We start from the raw sequence: 19,007 nt of genomic DNA, 5'->3' as shown, positions 1-19,007 counted from the left end.
TCAGACCGGGAGAACAGCAGGAGCATTTATCTTTTCTGTTCTTTTGCAATAGTCTGAGCAATAACGTTCCTAAGGTGACTGCAGAAATGTTACAAGTGCAAGTTAACACAATTATATTCATGTAACAGACGTGAAATTGCCATCGTCCTACCAGACCATGGGGCTGCTCTCTCATTAGAGAGATGTTTGGTGGTGAGTTTAACCTGAAAGTCACCACACCTCGGGGGTCGGGGTGGGGTGATGGAGCGGTTGAGAAGGAGAGTCCTTCATGGTAACTCCAGCTGGTGCAGAAATTGAACCCACACTGTTAGCATCATTCTGCATTGTAAGCCATCTGGCCAACTGAGTTGTCCCTGTACATGTATTTTTTATATATCCATGTATAAATGTTTCAAAGCACCTACACCAACAATTATTGGTGCCTTGTAGCATTCTATCCAACTCTAAAACTGTGGACTTGGGATTTTGTGGTAGTATTCCTGCCTCTGGTCTAGAAGTACAAGTCCCACCTCCTTCCGAGGTGTACTGTAACATGTCTGTGGTTGATTACATTTGTTTCTGTGCAGCTCTTATGGAGCAGTGACAGTGTCCATGCCCCTGGGTTTAAAGGTCCAGGTTCAAGTCCCAGACACAATGCATCTGAGCAAGTTGTTTAAAAACATCTCTAGCTGTGAATAGCTGTCCCAGTCCTTATTCTGTACAATGTGAAGAAATCCAGAAAGTCCAGCTTCCCATGCACCCTGGGACATCACTGTGACATTTACACTGACTACATTTCTTGTGTTATGACCCACATGAGATTATCCAAGTTCCAATTTAGTATGAAATTTCTGGGCAGCTTTTTGCTCTCTCTGGGTAGGTGCAATTTACTGCAGATGCTGGAATGTGATACTGAAGCCAAAAAGTGCTGGAAATCACGGTGGGTCTAGACTCATAACATTAGTTTGCTCTCTTTTCCTGGATGCTCCCTGAACCTCTGTGACCTTCAGCATTTTTTGTCTTTAGCTGCCTACGGTCTGAGTGAGACTGGCTGGATTGGTGACTCGTACTTGGCAGAAAGGGACAAACACTTGATTAGAGTCGAACTTGGCTGAATCCAGGGTGTCATGCAGGCAATGTGCTTTCTTGTATTGCAAGAACTGTTTGAGTTGAGATACCAAGTTCCTCTCAACTTCCATTCTGAATGATTACTCTGTGCAGGTGACAGCTCTTTGCAGAAGACCTGCAGATACAGATGTACACTTGTGAACATAAAATCAAAAGCTAGAAATTGTGATACAAATTCCTTTATTTGTGATAGTGGGTCATAAACAATTTCAAAAAATCTTTGCGGATTAAGTTTAGCATGAATATATTACTGCAAACAATACTTTATTTTCAAATCCAGTAGTTCAGGTGGCTGAATAAAGCAGTTGTATAGAATGATGTGACCTGTGCTGTGGTGGTCTGGTGTATTGTGAATGTGTTGTAAATGGTACAGAAATGTATTTGACTCTTCCTATGAAGACACAAAGTATACCACCCACCTCTGATAACATGGTCCTACTGAATACGACCAAATCCTTTTGGGAAGGGAAGAGTGAACTTTTATACTTCTGGTGCTATGTCACTTATGGTTTAGCAACAAAATACCATTTTAAAATCCTAACCCATCCGGGCCGTGCACATAAGGATTACATACTTTAACATTTCAATTTTACAGTAAGTTTTAAATGCTAGCATATTATTTGAAACTCTGATACATGTAAAATATTTAGCAAACTAAAATAGTTTTGTCTACATGCATGTGAAAGTTTTTTTTAAGTGTGAAGGAATAGTTTTATAAATGGAAATAAAAGTGCCCTGTTAATAACATAAGAGTGTGACTTTTTTTAACAGTCTTTTGAATCTCCTCCCCCCTCCCCTTCCTATACCGTAATTATTCTGTCGTTACTCATTAGATTTTGTACCGTTGAAGTCCACATCTCGCCCTCCAGCATCTTCATCAGAGTTCTCCAGTGAAGTGTTATCAATTACTCCACGTCTGCCACCAGATCTCCGTGTTCCACTCAACACCGGCTCGTTTCCGCGTCTACATCAGGAGATGCAGCATGTTAGCAAAAGTCAAACCCCTTCAAACAACTCTCTGCCAACGTTTAATGTAAAGAAATACACAATACATAAACACCCAATTCAACTCTAGATGGATGTACGCCTCCCACCATCTATTTGAGAACATCAACTATGAGGAAGCTGTCTTCTGGTTTAAATGACAGCAACAAAGACTGATTTCGGAGTATCTACCTTCCACAACTAAAAAGGTGCCTGGGGACGCTTGTAAAACTAAGGCACACAGATCATGACATTTGTGTGAATTATGTTTAAAAGATACAACATTTCTTGTATTAAAAAAAAACACTTGTAATGAAGGATTATAGTTCTAGAAGTCAGGCCTTGACTGTAGCAATGTCAATCTTAGTGATCCCTCCATGAAACCAGCTGCTAGTTTTATGTTGCATGTCCAACACGCAGATGCTGGGTGACAAAGACATTCTGTTTTTGATTTAAGTCTCTAGCCTTTGGTGTAAGTGTGGGAACCTTGACCAGTCTGATTGTCAGCCAAAACAAGGGAGGATTGCAGTGATTACTCTACCCTGCGACAAATTACTATTGTGGCTTCAAAACATGCAGACGGATGTGCTTTCAGACGACACATGCATGGGATATCAATAGCTAGGTAGGGCCTTTCCTGTACATTTTTAAAATCTAACAAATGCATCGCCTATAGGTCTGTTCAAGCAACTTACTTCTACAGAATAAGTGGAGTTAGATAAAACAGCATCAGTGAGGTGTGCCTCGATTGTGCTCAGGTGTGAAAATAATCTGGGCAATAATTACTTCATGATGATTTGATGTGAACAGTTCATAGCTTAAAACAGGCATAAAATATACCAGTAATCTCAAAATTCTCTGTTATTTCAGTTTAAGCAAACTCCATAACTTTGTTTGCATCCACTGTGTAACCCTTAAATAACAATATCTTTTGTAAATATGCAGTAGCCATGCTTCCCATTACAGATCTGTTTTGTTAACCCTTTGAGGACTAAGTGATGAGAATAAGTAAAACGTCCATCTCGACCAACTTTTTAAGGTAATGTCTCATTTTCTGAATGTATGCAGAATAAAAAAATATACTTTTTTAAAAAAAAAGTTTGGTGGAAACTGCGACATTGATTATTTATGTTATCCTCAAAGGGCTTCAGAAAGTAAAACAGCTCCATAACATGGAATTAATAAAGCAGGCTGGGTCGATTCCTTAACTGCTGCAGAGTTTTGCTTTAAGAAATGCCTTTGTGACTGCTAATGTAGTAAAAGATCATAGACTGTGCTTTACCAATGAAATGTATCTCCAACAATGATTTGTGGCTCAGTGTGCTATGGGATGGGTGGGAGATGGTGGCCAAGTTTCCCAAATCCTATATTTGATGAAATATAGGAGTCGAAATGGTCACTTCTGAAAACTGCCACTCTGCCTGCAGCTGGGCTTGCTCCCAGCTCTCTGTTACAAGGTGAGCTGTGAACAAAATGCAGCTGAGGTCTGAGAAAGGAGTGGCAAGAGGAAACAGTCATAACCAAGGTACAGTTAGGCTCATAAATCGTTTTGAGGATTCGGCAGCGTCAGGGTCTCGTCAAATGAAGCACAAGTTGTTAGTGACAGCCTTGAGTACATACAGCAATTGCACTTTCTGTGCACAGCAATATTAAGTGTTAAGCTCTTTATTCTGTATCTAATAGAATTTCTGTTCCATTTACTTATACCACATGTAATATCATTTCCGTAGAATATATTTCACAGAGTCATAGAAAATATATTTAAGAGTGAACATGCCAGGCACAATTTGAAATTCAGTCCCGCCTGTCCAGGAATTGTTACAATTTGATTCCTGTTTTATCTAACATGTGGTATAAGGGGAATGTAGGATGAAGAGCCATGAGATAAGATTTATATCACCCTGAGCCCTCACTATCTACTAAGTCGCATATAAATCACATCCTGTGGCTCTTCTGTCTTTACATCTCTTGTTTCTTTTGCTTTTAATTCTGACATTTATCTTCAGCCTTCAGAGTTTTCAGAAACTTTATGTCAGTATTTAAGGAGGAAAAGAGATGGAGGTTTGAGCAATACTAAAAGTTGCGTAGCTGAGGATTGGGAAGTACCTGAGCATTCATTGAGCAGGTTCATGTGCACTTCTGTAATAGAGACAAGATTCCTCTCACGGTTACAAATCATTCCTATGATAAATAACTCTCAACACAAAAACGAATCACAGCGAGCATATATTGAGCAGACGTTTATGTACAGAACTCTCTGTGAATCTTACTAAGGGAAACCTTGCAGGTTTCAATCTATCGAAGAAAATGACTGGAAAATCCGTTCTATATTCAGGAACAGTTCTTTAGCTATCAATAATAGACACGGAGTGACGTTTAATGAGGTTGGTTTGAAATGTTACACAGTCATAGAGTTGCACCGCATGGAAACAGACCATTTGGTCCAACTCGTCCATTTGCCTGTGTATGGCCCATTTCCCGCTAAACCTCTCCTACTCATGTCCCTGTCCAAAAGTGTTTTAAATGTTATAATGAGATCATGCAGAGTTTATGCCTGTATTACTCTAGGCTTTGAGGTTATCTCCTGGCCAACAAGTTTTGAGTGTCTAAGGATGTGATGGTTCTGTAGCTAGTGTGAAAGATCCAAAGGGTTCAAATCTAGAGTAGCTAGTTATGAAATCCAATACAACAAATCTATTAAGATTTGAAAATGGTGCAGTAAAAATAATTTGTGTAAAAGTCAACAAACAGGTCATTAAAGCCAATGAATTGTCATAACAACGTAACCAGGTCACCGCTGTTCCTGGGAATGGGATTTTCCCTTTTACTGGGTCTACATGTAATTAGTGTCTACACTGTCAGGTTGATCCTGATACCATCTGAAGTGTCCTCACAAGTTGCTCAATTGGGAGTAATAAGACTGACCATCACCCTACACAAGAGCAACTAGGGCTGGGCATTTATTGACACCATACTGACACCTTAAGAACAACGACATTTTTTTTCCCTGCTGATCTGTCAATAGCCTAATCCTGGAATTTGCATCAGAGATCATGGAATAATATCGAGGATTGCGGCATCCGGGAAAATTGCTTTCTGTTTCTCTGTCCCCGCCAAAAGCAACCAGAGAGAAACACAGCAATGGGATTGATCTTAAGTGACTCTGGAAATAGCCCATACCAAGCCACTTAGTTCCAGGGAGGTTAGGGATGACCCATAAGCCCTGTCCCAGCCAGTAACGCCCACATCCCATCAAAGATAAAGTCTCAGCAACACGGGGAAATTCCCGCTCTGTGGAGCAGGTGGTAAACTGGATTCCCACATCAGGAGATGGGCTGGGGCATTGCATTTACCTGAGTTTGTTCTTCAGCGTGTTACATTCACGGGTCATGGCTTCATTCATCTCCGTGGCCTCTTCCAGTTCCCGTTGGAGTTTGCGGCGGGCTGCATTAATCCGCTGAGATTCCTCCTCGGACTCTTCCAGCTGCCGCTTCAGTTGCTTCATCCGTGAGTTAGTCTTCTCGGCCTTTGGGTCAAACAACAACGTATGTGTTAAGATATTCTGAACATTGCCACAGTGACATTGTGAAAGCCTAACTTTCTCACACAATGACACACTTGGGAAAACATAATTCAAAGGAGAGTCATAGCATTTTAGAGCATGGCAAGAGGCTCTTTGGCCCATCGTATTTGTGCTGGTCATCAAGAACCCATCTACTTGAATCGTCATTTTCCAGCACTTGGTCTTTATATCTGGCACTTCAAGTGATCATTGAAATATTTCTTTAAAAGTTGTGTTGGTTCCTTTCAGGACGGGTGGGTAACTTAAAGCAGGCAAAGAGTGGTCTCTTTGTCAGAGATATATATGGGTCAGATTTGACTCCATGAGGCAAGTGAACAGTTACACTTGCATGATTTCCCCACTCCGTGGGAGTGCTGCATTCAGATTTGGAAAGCAAAAATGACACCTCATCCTCCACAAGAGATCTCCACTGGGTGAAGTAACTGCTGATGCTGGAGATCAGAATCAAAAAGCACAGTTGGTCAAGCAGCATCCGAGCAGCAGGAGAGTTGATGCTTTGAGCATAATCTCTTCATCAGGAATTATCTCTTTAACCAATCAGAATTATTAATGAGCAGCAGAGAGTCTGAACCAGGAAGTGTAGGTTGGAATATTGAACCTTATCTGAAATCAAGGGATGTTACTGGGACTGGATGTTTTGAGTTATGGGGAGAGGCTGGATAGGCTAGGACCTTTATCACTGGAGCATAGGGGGTTGAGATGTGACCTTACCAAGGTTTATAAAATCATAAGGTGATTAGCAAAGGACTTTTCCCTGAGGTGGGGGAGTTCCAAACTTGACGTATTTTTTAAGGTGAGAGGAGAAAGATTTAAAAAAGGAATGCCGGGCAACTTTGTTACACAAGAGTGGTTCATGTGCGAAATGAATTTCCAGAGGAAGTGGTGGATGTGGGTACAGTTATAACGTTTAAAAGACATTGACACCAGGACCTGAATAGAAAGGTTTAGAAGGATATGGGCCAAGCACAAGCAGGTGGGATTAGTTTGGGAACATGGCATGGACTGGTTGGACTGGAAGTCTGTTTCTGTACTGTTTGACTCTGTCTCTCTGAGTACAGAAAGGGAGGTAAAGGCAAGGAAAGATGGGATTAAGAGAAAAATAAAAGACAAAAAGATTAAGTAAGGAAAAGTATAATTTGAGATTTAACACAAAGATTCAAAAATAATTAAAACCTCAAGGAATGAGACATTTTTACGGGTTCATTTTCAGTTTCAGAGATGCTTTTGGCAGTAATTAAGACTTTCCTATCATTAAGAATGTACCTGTAGTAGATTGGACAAGTGTAGATTAGTTTCGTGTGTATGTATCATACAAACACAGCAACCTCAGCAGGATAGAACAGAGAGGCTAAAGGTCCTCTCATGTACTGTGGGATCTTATGAACTTCATGTGTTCTGTGTGTGTAAGATCTGTGTTGCTCAATGAGGTACAACCCAGCCAGCAACGTCCTGATCCTCACAGTTACACCTTGCTAGTGTTCAGGTGTGAGAGCTCGCTGTATTGTTCACACTTTAACGCTGAGGAATGCTGTTAGTCTCAATGGCATTTCCCCAATAAGATCCTGACCAGTTTGTGGCTGAGACAGAGTTGGGGGTTGGAGATCTGGTTATGAGAGGTCTCGGAGTACCATAATCCTTTCCTGAAGAAGTAGCTATTCAACAAAGAAAAGGTCATTCTAGCAGCATAAGCAGAGATGACGTCCAGATGATACAAAGACACAACTCCACCACCTTTTGGAAAAAGAGATTTCCAAAGAATCTTGAGAGAAACAATTTGTCCCCTTCTCTACTTTAAATAGGTAAACCGTTATTTTTAAACAGTGATGCCTCAATTCTAGATACTTCCACAAGAGGAAACATCCTCTCCACTCCATGAAACAAGTATTTATTCAAAAGGCACATTGACAATGTGAGGGGCTGCTGTGGACCAGTCCTTGGGTCATGATGGTCGAGCTAACAAAATGTGAATCATCCCCTGTAAAAGTGACTGCCTCAAAACAGAAATTGCTGGAGAAACTCATCAAGTCTGGAAATATCATAGAACATAGAAAAATACAGCACAGTACAGGCACTTCGGCCCTCGATGTTGCGCCGATCCAAGCCCACCTAACCTACACCAGCCCACTATCCTCCATATGCCTATCTAATGCCCGTTTAAATGCCCATAAAGAGGGAGAGTCCACCACTGCTACTGGCAGGGCATTCCATGAACTCACAACTTGCTGAGTAAAGAATCTACCCCTAACATCAGTCCTATACCTACCACCCCTTAATTTAAAGCTATGCCCCCCTTGTAATATCTGACAACATACATGTAAAAAGGTTCTCAGGGTCAACCCTATCTAAACCCCTAATCATCTTGTACACCTCTATCAAGTCACCCCTAAACCTTTTCTCCAATGAAAACAGCCCCAAGTGGCTCAGCCTTTCCTCATATGATCTTCCTACCATACCAGGCAACGTCCTGGTAAACCTCCTCTGCATCTGTTCCAGTGCCTCCTCATCCTTCCTATAGTATGGCGACCAAAACTGCACACAATACCCCAGATGTGGCCGCACCAGAGTCTTATACAAGAGTCTTATCTGTGAAGAAAAAGTTGAATGTGTGGGATACCACCTTTACCCAGGCACCACTCATTGTGATGAAGGGTCACTGTGCTCCAAACATTGATTGTGCTTTCTTCCCACGGATGTTGCTAGACCTGCTGAGTTTCTCCGTCAGTCTCTGGTTCTGTTTCAGATTTCCAGCCTCTGCAGTTGTTGGTTGTATTTAAGGCTAACTGCCTGTTAAACTTCCCCATGTTATTAAACTGAAGAAGCCACCATACCTGAAATTGTAGTAGGAGCCAAACAGAGAAAAGTAGCAGCTACTAATATAAGAAAGGAGACAGAGTTAAGGTGAGGCACTGAGATCTCTGCTTACAGTGTCAATTTGACCCGGTTTCGGACAGAGCAGCTGCCTGATGATGAGCAGCTCTTGTTACAACATCTCTGAGAACCTGCCCATGCTCTATGTGGGGGTCCAATCAGTGGGATTGGAGCTCTGCCTCTCAATGCCTCCATTACGTTGCAATATTAGCCCATAGCATTCACAGAGTATTGCACCGGTCCACAAAGTTATGACTATAATACCATAAAAATAGGAATAGGCAATTTGGCCCCTCGAGCCTGCTCTGATTCGATAGGATGATGGCTGGTCCGACATTCCTCATGTCCACTTTCCAGCCCTTTTCCTGTAACCCTTGATTCCCCGATTAATCAAGAATCTATCTCAGCTTTAAATATAGTCAAGGACTCTGCTCCCACAGCTTTCTGTGGTAAGGGGTTCCAAAAACTCACAACCCTCTGAGAGACAACATTCCTCCCCATCTCAGCCTGAAATTGTTGTCCCTTTACTCTGAGACTGTGCCCTCTGGTCCTACACTCTCTGAGGGGAAACATCCTCTCAGCATTGACCCTGTCAAGCCCCTTAAGAATCCTAAATAAAAAACGACAGAATTGTCAGAGGCTGGAAATCAGATAGACAGAAGTTGCTGGAAAAGCTCAGCAGGTCTGGCAGCATCTGTGGAGAGGAATCAGAGTTAACGTTTTGGGTTCAGTGACCCTTCTTCAGAACTGATGGTAGTGAGGAAAAGGTTGGTTTTTATGCAGAAGTTTAGGATTGGGGGAGGTAAGGAGCAAATGATGGGTGTTCTGCCAGACCTGCTGAGCCTTTTCAGTAATTTCTGTTTTTTGTCCCTTAAGAATCTGATATGATATAGTGAGAACACCTTTCCTTTTTCTAAACTCCAAGGAGAACAACCCCAACCAGATTAACCTTTGCTCATAATCCTTCCATACCAAGGATCATCCCAGTGAATCTTCTTTAGCAGAATGTTCTAAGCACTGACTCAATGGCTGGTTATAAATAATATTGTTAAGTATTGTCCGAGAAAGGTCAGGAAATATAGTTAATAAAATTGATCACTGTAATAGTGTCATAGAGGTGTACAGCATGGAAACAGTCCCACCTGCTAGTACCCGGCCCATATCCCTCCAAACCCTTCCTATTTATATATCCAGCCAAATGCCTCTTAAATGTTGCAATAGTACCAGACTCCAACACATCCTCTGGCAGCTCATTCCATACATGTACCACCCTCTGTGTGAAAAAGTTGCCTCTTAAGTCTTTTTTATATCTTTCCCCTCTCACCCTAAACCTATGCCCCTCTAGTTCTGGACTCCCCGACCCCAGAGAAAAGACTTTGCCTATTTACCCTATCCATGCTTTCTGTTTTTGGAAATGTTCTTAACTTCAATACAAATGAAGCTCGCTTCATGATTTGTAAATTTGGTAATCCAGTTCTGATATCAGTCTTTAGTTCCCTCACAAGAAAGACAATGTTCTCCCTGTGTCAGGGGTGTACAAAGGCCAGGGTTTGGGTGGTATATCTGTGCGTCTGCTCTCTCTGTCTCTCTCAGAGAGTTTGAAGGTCTACCTGTTCTTTATATTGCTCTCCATGTCTTCTCTCATCTTCCACCTGCAACACGGTTTCCTTCAGTTTCTTCTCTGTCCGCCGAGCTGCCTTGGTAGTTGCTTGTTTCTCCCTAAAAAGTAACATGTGAAGACGATCACTCAGACATTATCCTAGCCAAAAGTTTCGCTGAGACTAAATCCCAAACCAGTTTCAGTGGATCAGTCTGTCTGGCCTTTGACAGACCAGTATCCACATTAATTCCATCAGGATTCCCAAACATAACCTGCTACTTAGTTTTAATACCAACTGAGTATCTTATTAAAAGCAGGTTATTCATGTGGATAATCTGTAGAGGTAGCGATCTGTAGAAAAATAAACCAGTGTACACAGGGAGGTAGACGACTTAATCCCAGACTGGCTTAAACATACAAACCATAAATCCGGAGCCAAAATAGTTTGTAAACATGCTCACAGTTGCCAAAGTGGAGTCAGTCAGTAACCTCTTCCTGTATTTGGTATTTATAGTCCACCTGTAATACTGAGTTGAATTTGTAATCTTTCTTTGCAGGTAAGAGAGACCAGAAGGAGCTACGTGAAACGGTGCCTCATAACGGCCTTCATTCACAGGATGAGGACATCACTGGCTGGGCCAGCATTTATTGCCCATCCCTAATTACCCAGAGGGCAGTTAAGAGTCAACCCCATTGCTGTGGGTCTGAAGTCACTTGTAGGCCAGACCAGGTAAGGATGGCCGTTTCCTTCCCCTAAAGGACATTAGTGAAGCAGATGGGGTTTTCTGACAATGGTTTCCTTTTTTAAATTGAATTCAAATTTACCATCTGCCATGGCAGGATCTGAACCCAGGTCCCCAGGGCATTATCTCAGTCTCTGGGTTGATAGTCCAGTAACAATGTCACTGGGCCACCATCTCCCCAAGTGACAGCTAACATGGTAACGCACGTACCCAATGTGGCTATTTTCTAATCAACCTGGCCAGAGGTGTTTTTACATTCTTCTGGGAGAAGTGGGACCTGAACCCTGGCCTTTTTGACCCAGAGGTTAGGACAATACCACTACCCCACAGATTGCAAGGTGACCACAGTCCCAGGGGAGCATTCTCATTGAGAAAGAGCAAACCCAGTAATTGAATGAGCTGGGGTGGGTAACTGTCCATAAGACCATAAGACATAGGAGTGGAAGTAAGGCCATTCGGCCCATCGAGTCCACTCCGCCACTCAATCATGGCTGATGGACATTTCAACTCCACTTACCCGCATTCTCCCCGTAGCCCTTAATTCCTCGAGACAACAAGAATCTATTGATCTCTGCCTTGAAGACATTTAACGTCCCGGCCTCCACTGCACTCTGCGGCAATGAATTCCACAGGCCTACCACTCTCTGGCTGAAGAAATGTCTCCGCATTTCTGTTCTGAATTTACCCCCTCTAATCCTAAGGCTGTGTCCACGGGTCCTAGTCTCCTCGCCTAACAGAAACAATTTCCTAGCGTCCACCCTTTTCAAGCCATGTATTATCTTGTAAGTTTCTATTAGATCTCCCCTTAATCTTCTAAACTCCAATGAATACAATCCCAGGATCCTCAGCCGTTCCTCATATGTTAAACCTACCATTCCAAGGATCATCCGTGTGAATCTCCACTGGACACGCTCCAGTGCCAGTATGTCCTTCCTGAGGTGTGGGGACCAAAACTGGACACAGTACTCCAAATGGGGCCTAACCAGAGCTTTATAAAGTCTCAGTAGCACAACGGTGCTTTTATATTCCAATCCTCTTGAGATAAATGACAACATTGCATTTGCTTTCTTAATCACGGACTCAACCTGCATGTTTACCTTTAGAGAATCCTCGACTAGCACTCCCAGATCCCTTTGTACTTTGGCTTTATGAATTTTCTCACCATTTAGAAAGTAGTCCATGTTTGTATTCTTTTTTCCGAAGTGCAAGACCTCGCATTTGCTCATATTGAATTCCATCAGCCATTTCCTGGACCACTCTCCCAACCTGTCTAGATCCTTCTGCAGCCTCTCCACTTCCTCAGTACTACCTGCCTGTCCACCTAACTTCGTATCATCGGCAAACTTCACTAGAATGCCCCCAGTCCCTTCATCCAGATCATTAATATATAATGCGAACAGCTGCGGCCCCAACACTGAACCCTGCAGGACACCGCTTGTCACCGGCTGCCATTCCGAAAAAGAACCTTTTATCCCAACTCTTTGCCTTCTGTCAGACAGCCAATCCTTAATCCATACCAGTAGCTCACCTCGAACACCACGGGCCCTCACCTTGTTCAGCAGCCTCCCGTGTGGCACCTTATCAAAGGCCTTTTGGAAGTCTAGATAGACCACATCCACTGGGTTTCCCTGGTCTAACCTACTTGTCGCCTCTTCAAAGAATTCTAACAGGTTTGTCAGACACGACCTCCCCTTACTAAATCCATGTTGACTTGTTCTAATCCGACCCTGCTCTTCCAAGAATTTAGAAACCTCATCCTTAATGATGGATTCTAGAATTTTATCAACAACCAAGGTTAGGCTAATTGGCCTATAATTTTCCATCTTCTACGAGAAGTGGGACCTGAACCCTGGCCTCTTTGACCCAGAGGTTAGGACATTACCACTACCCTACAGATTGCAAGGCTACCACAGTCCCAGGAACAGATAATCTTCTGTCCTGATGATAATCATTGTGAAAGCTCTAATGCTTGTTTTAACAAATCGAAGGGTAATTTGCGATACCTGAAAACTTCAGTATCAACATTCTGCATCATTTTAGATTGATCATTTCTGATCATTGCTACAACGTACAGTTTAGCGCCTGCACGTAAAGGCAATTGGACGAGGGAAAGGATCATCGTTCTTACTTTACTTCAGCCTCCAGTTGTTCTTCTAACTGGGCAATCTTTGACTCCAGGGCTGTGATGGTCGATTTGAACTTGGACTTGACTGTCCCTTCCATTTCTTGCAGCTTGGCCTTAAGCTCCTTGTTCTGCCTCTCGAGTTGCTGACGGGAACTCTCGTTCTTCTGGTTGGCACTGCGCTCAGCGGCCAGCTCGTTCGATAGCTGCTCTGACTAACAACCAGAAAGAAACATCGTCAGAATTCACAGCCAACAGGAGGATCAGCCTGATCCGATCAGAGCTCTTCCAACTTTCTCAAACGTCATTTACACCTGCCTCAGAAACTTGCTGAGGTTTGTTTAACTCCCCCAGCTTCAGCCAGCATGTGGAATTGCAGTGTGGGTTTTGCACATCTTTCCCCAGGGGTGCAGGTGTTTATCTTAAAGGAGAACTTAGCAGACGATGTGCTGAGGTTGTACACTCAAAATTTAATTGGTAAGGCATTAGCTCTGGGAATCCAATTGATGGTCTCAGCACTATGCAGTGAGGAATGTGTCTTGCAATTTTTAAAAAAAAAATCATTCATGGGATGCAGGTGTAGTGGTTAGATCCATTTATTGCCCATCCCTAATTACCCAGAGGTCATTTAAGAGTCAACCATATTGCTGTGGGTCTGGAGTCACATTCAGGTCAGACAGTGTAAGGATGGCAGATTTCCTTCTCTAAAGGACATCAGTGGGGTTTTCCCCAACAATCAATGATGGTTATCATTAGACTCTTAATTACTGACTTTTAATGAGTTCAACTTCCATCATCTGCCGTGGCAGGATTCAAACACAGGTCCCCACGGTCTCTGGATCAATGGCCCAGTGATAATAACACAAGGTTGTCACCTCCCCCAAAGTATACCAGAATGTTGGTGTTTGAATGAACTAAATGGTGGAAAAGATTCAATCTTCACCCAATCTTTCATTTCCAATTTATTTCAGGAGATTATGAACCTACCTCTAGCCTCTTTCATCCAGGGGAAACTCTCTGCCTTGTGAGTTATGAATAGAACAGAGAACATTACAGCACAGTACAGGCCCTTCGGTCCTTGATGTTGTGCCAGCCTTTTATCCTCTTCTAAGATCAGACAATCTACATACCCTACATTGTACTATCTACTGTGTGCCTATCCAAGAGGCACTTAAGTAAATAGGATTGTTATAGGTGAGCAGGAAGGACTGTCCTTGTCAGCCTGTCCCTCACCTGAGGGATGGATACTCTCAGGTTAACATCCCACCAATCAGCTCTCTGTGATGAAAGAGCAGTCCCATGGGGCTATGATGGCCTTACCTTACTGTATGTGTAGTAAACAGTGGAAGAAAAGTGATTTTATTTGACAGCATGTATTAGTGCTGGCTGGGAAGTTGGGAAGATTGTGTCGTTATGTAAATGCAGCTCTACATTCAATGGTCAGGCAGCTGCTTTCTACCTCTAGCCTGTGCTAGTGTGCCATCTGGTGGCCACTGTCAGAAGTCTCTAGCTGCTGCTGTTGAGAGTGAACATTCTCTGGGGTTGGAGGCCACTGACACTTGAACCTGACTCTTTTCTGAGGGATGAAGGGAATGAGGTGACCTGCTGGTACTGTCATGGGACTGTTAATCTAGCAACCCAGGTAATGCTCTAGGGATCTGGGTTCGAATTCTGCCACTGGTGAAGTTTTAAATGCAATTTTTTTAAAAATCAGGAATTAAAAACCTAATAATAGCCACAAAATTGTTGTCAATTGTCAGAAAAACTGTCTCACAATGTCCTTTCATGAAGGGATCTGCCATCCTTACCTGGTCTGGTCTACATGTGACTTGAGACTCACAGCAAGTTGGTTGGTTTTTAACTGCCCTCTGGGCAATTAGGGATAAGCAATAAATACTGGCCTGGATGCATTCTGCACTCAGAATAAGAAATCTGAACAATTAAACTGCTTTACCCAAAGAGTGCAGCATTACAGGTTCATGGACAAGCTAAGCACAGGAACAATACACTGCATTACAACTAGCTGTCCTTATAAAGGGGTGATCTGTCTGAATTACTGTGAGTTGTTGTTTTGGATAAAAGTACAATTTGTAATAATGTGCCACTTGCCCTGTGCTAGTCACGTCACTAGAGGTAGCCACCTTACAAGCTTTTGCCTAACGAGACAGTGCAGACTCGACTGTAGACTTGTGATCACAGATCAATCATAACAGTATGTTTTACCATTTACCAGCACCACTATTCTAATAGGGACACTGTCATTTTAATTTTGATCTAACTTGTTACTGGATATTTCTGTGTGATGTTTGCAGCATTTAGTTCATGAGTAGCTAGCTACATTGTGCATATTAAGTTTAGATACAGATCCTGAAACCTTTCTCATTGCCCAGATTACAAGCAGCACAATGTAACTGCTTTAGGGGATCATGGCCAGCTGCTGTAAGGCTCAGTGTGGTGAAAGTGGGTTTGAGTTTCTCACCTGCTGTATAACCTTCCTGAGACGATCATTCAGCGTTTCCATGTTACCCTGCTCCTCTTCCAGGTCTTCCTCCATCTGTGATATTCTAGTCTCCAGGCGCCGCTTCTCATCCAGAAGTGCGGCCCTGCAATGTTTTAGCAATTCGTGTGGGATTAGTATTTCCCTGATCGTACAGGGTCACAAACTGCACTTACTGAAAGCACACTGCGATCTCTACAACCCTCCTCACTGCAGCTCACCTTTATATTTGAGGACACACGGGAGAAACCGTTTACTTTATGGTTTGGATATTGACATCGTTCTCCCCCAAAACTAACACTGCAGAAAGCCCTTCTGACTTGATGCATCAGAAAAATGTATCAGGAACAATAACTATGTTTGTAGATGACACAGAGATTGGTTAGGTGGTTGACAGCGAGAAGGAAGGTGTTAGGTTACAGGAGGATATAGATGGATTGATCAGGTGTGTACTTAAATAATTGCAGAGAGGTTGGTAACCCATTACCAGGTCCCCCATCAGTTACACATGCAGTCTCCCTGACACTGATCCAGCTCCCTCAGAGCCAGCTCTCAGAGTGAACAGAACCCCTGACACTCCTGTTTATTTATTTTTTCTTTTTTATTTCTTTTTTTCTCATTCCCCACACTACCACCTAACTGCGGTAGTGCTTATTTTTTTCCCCAGCACCCATGTGTGTATGTGCACGTGTGAGACGCAGTGAAAGACACAAGGTGCACGAATCTTTATTCAGTTTCCACCACCAGGAAGATAGGAAACACCCGAGTGGCCAATGACAGGCAGTGCCCTTCACACCAAAGGGTAATGCTTGACACTCCTGTTTATATCTGTCAGCCAGGGCTTCCTGATTGGATCAGGTTAACAACCCCAACCAAGGAACTCAGATTCTATGAGCACCCCCTGGCTGACCCCATTACAATCAGTAGAGGCAGATCAGTACGAAATGGAATTTAATCCTGATCTATGTAAGATGATGATCTTTGGAAGAAGGAACAAGGGAGCACTCAATGGATGGCAGGGCATTAGGAAGCTCAGAGGAACAGAGGGATCTTGGATATTGTCCACAGATCCCTGAAGGTGCAGGACAGGGTGGTTAAGGTGGGCTTAAGGGGCATTTGCCTTTCTCAGTTTTGGTGCAGATTCTAAGAGGAGGGAGGTCATGTTGGAGCTGTACAGGACTTCGACTGGGCCACAACTGGAGCACTGTGTGCAGTTCTGGTCCCCACACTATCGGAAGGATGTGATTGCACTGGAGGGGGTGTAGAGGGAGATTCCCCAGGATTTTGCCTGGGATGGAGCAGCTTAGTGATGAAGAGAGACTGGATAAATTCGGGCTGCTTTTTTTTTGGAAGTAGAGAAGGCTGAGGGGGACTAATAAAGGTGTATAAGATTCTGAGAGGCATGAATAGGGTGGATGGGAAACAGCTGTCCCCCTTTCGTGAAAGGTCAAGAACAAAGTGACATCAATTTCAGGTGAAGGACAGGAGGTTCAGAGGGGATTTGAGGAATTTGTTTTCACCCAGAGGGTGGTGGGACGGGGGAGTCTGGAATGCTCTTGGAAATGTCCCAACCTCTAAAGACTATTTGGATGAGCAGTTGAAATGTCCCAACATTCGAGGCATTGGGCCGAGGATGGGAAAGTGGGACTGGTGTAGAGTTAGAGTTGCTTGGTCAGTGCAGAATCGATGGACTGAAGGGCCTGTGATTCTAAAAATGCTTGGAGTCTGTTTGAAGTTTCCACACAGCCTCAGGTTTTCCTTATTTATTCATAGGATGAGGGTGTCACCAGCATACATTACCCAGAGGGCAGTTAAGAGTCAACCCCATTGCTGGAGTCACATGGAGGCCAGACCAGGTAAGGATGGCAGTTTCCTTCCCTCAAGGGCATTAGTGAACAAGATGGGGTTTTCCTGATAATCGATAATCAAGACATCGTTATTGAATTCCTATTTCACTTCTACCATCTGATGTGACAGGATTTGAACCCAGCCTCCAGAACATTCTATGGGCTGACAGTCCAGCAATAATCCCACTAGGCCATCACCTCCCTTGGGAAGAGCTAGGGGTTATAAACCAATCTAGAACATGACATTGTGTGGGGCCAGCCGCGTGATCAGGCAGACTCTGTTTCAGTGTGGAAGGGTTTACCACTCATCACTGTGTTGAGAAAACGTCACGTTTGCAAGAATACAAAGAGTGAGGATCTTCCCGGGACATACTTTCCAGAAACATTCCCGGCCAACTCCTCGGCGAGCTCCTCTTTCTCCTGCTCAGCATGACGGCGAGCACGCTCTGCTGCTGCCAAATCCTTCAAGGGGGGAGAGAAAAGCAAATTTAAACAAAATGTGCATCGTGTGTTGGAGCCATTTCAGAGGGATCCCACATTTGACATGAACCCAAAGATGCTGTTTGGACGAAAGCAGCACCCTCTTCACTGGCATCAAACCTGCCTCAGGCTAGGAATGTGGTCTCTGGTTCCCTTTGGCTTTAATAACACATTGGAGAGTATCACTAACATCAAAGCAGGGCCCATGCACCACCTAATGAAAGTGGAAAGTGCTGGAGAAGCTCAGCAGGACTGGCACCACCTGTGGAGAGAGAAAGCAGAGTTAACAATTCGAGTCTGAAATTGATTTTCTTCCAAATCGTTAACTCTGCGTTCTCTCACCACAACGCTACCAAACCCATTGAGCATCTCCAACCTTCTCAGGATTTGGTTCAGATTCCCAGCATCTGCTGCATTTTACTTTGATTTCTGCACAGCTGAGTGATGTTCTGAAATCGAATGAATGCTGTTTATACATCGACTATTCTTTAAAGGGGAGAGGATGGGGAGAGGATGGGGCGGGGTGTGGGGGGAGGGTGGAATTTACTGAACGGAGTGATTGAAGAGGAACCACCCCAGCCCCATGCACTGGAAGAGTGCACGGCCAGTTGGAGATAGTATATCGATCTTCATTGCAAGAGGATGGAGGTTTAGAATGGGGAATATCTTATTGCAGTGATACAGGGCCTTGGTGAGTCCACACCTGGAATTTTCTGGACCGTTTTGGTCTCCCTACCTAGGGAAAGATATCACCAAACTCACTAGGCCGATACCAGGGAAGGTAGGATTGCTGTATGAGGAGGGAGAGAGAGGACTGGGCCTGCTTTCACGAGAGTTTCTAATAACTAGAACACGTCTGACTGAAACATCTGAAGTTCCTACAGGGCTGGACAGACTACAGGCAGGGAGAATGTTTCTCCCTCTGGGTAGGGAGTCTAGAACCATGGCACACAGTCTCAAAATGGCAGGGTCTTTAGGAAGAGCTGTAGTAGTGCAGGGGTTTCTCCATCACCTCTCAACCAGGAGGCCCCTGTTCACTTGCCAACTCTTCCTGAGTTGTGGCGTAAAATCCCCGAACAGATTCGTTAGAAAATATCAACAGCAGCTTGGCCTGAGATGAGGAAACAATGCTTCTCTCAGAGGGTGTGGTACTGAATATATTCAAGGAGGAGAGTT

At 43.6% G+C, this 19,007-nt stretch overlaps 1 protein-coding gene across 3 annotated transcripts in view; it reads right to left on the bottom strand.

The window, feature by feature from the left end:
• Window positions 1-1,270: 1,270 nt before the first annotated feature.
• LOC132825314 (myosin-11-like) overlaps window positions 1,271-19,007 on the bottom strand; it is a 189,621-nt gene continuing 171,884 nt past the window's right edge. For 2 of the 3 annotated variants that reach the window (XM_060840427.1, XM_060840426.1), the window contains exons 36-41: window positions 17,725-17,813; window positions 15,487-15,610; window positions 13,014-13,222; window positions 10,153-10,261; window positions 5,445-5,617; window positions 1,271-2,071 (exon numbers count right to left, since the gene is read on the bottom strand). In XM_060840427.1, the coding sequence (XP_060696410.1) occupies window positions 1,930-2,071; window positions 5,445-5,617; window positions 10,153-10,261; window positions 13,014-13,222; window positions 15,487-15,610; window positions 17,725-17,813 (846 nt within the window). In that variant the 3' untranslated portion in view covers window positions 1,271-1,929. Of the gene's footprint in view, window positions 2,072-4,197; window positions 4,231-5,444; window positions 5,618-10,152; window positions 10,262-13,013; window positions 13,223-15,486; window positions 15,611-17,724; window positions 17,814-19,007 lie in introns of all 3 variants that reach the window. The other variant, XM_060840428.1, reaches the window with a different exon arrangement.

The sequence above is a fragment of the Hemiscyllium ocellatum genome, chromosome 20, assembly GCF_020745735.1.
Source record: "Hemiscyllium ocellatum isolate sHemOce1 chromosome 20, sHemOce1.pat.X.cur, whole genome shotgun sequence".
In the NCBI taxonomy this organism is placed as follows: domain Eukaryota; kingdom Metazoa; phylum Chordata; class Chondrichthyes; order Orectolobiformes; family Hemiscylliidae; genus Hemiscyllium; species Hemiscyllium ocellatum.
This window is presented reverse-complemented; position numbering and strand designations above follow the sequence as displayed.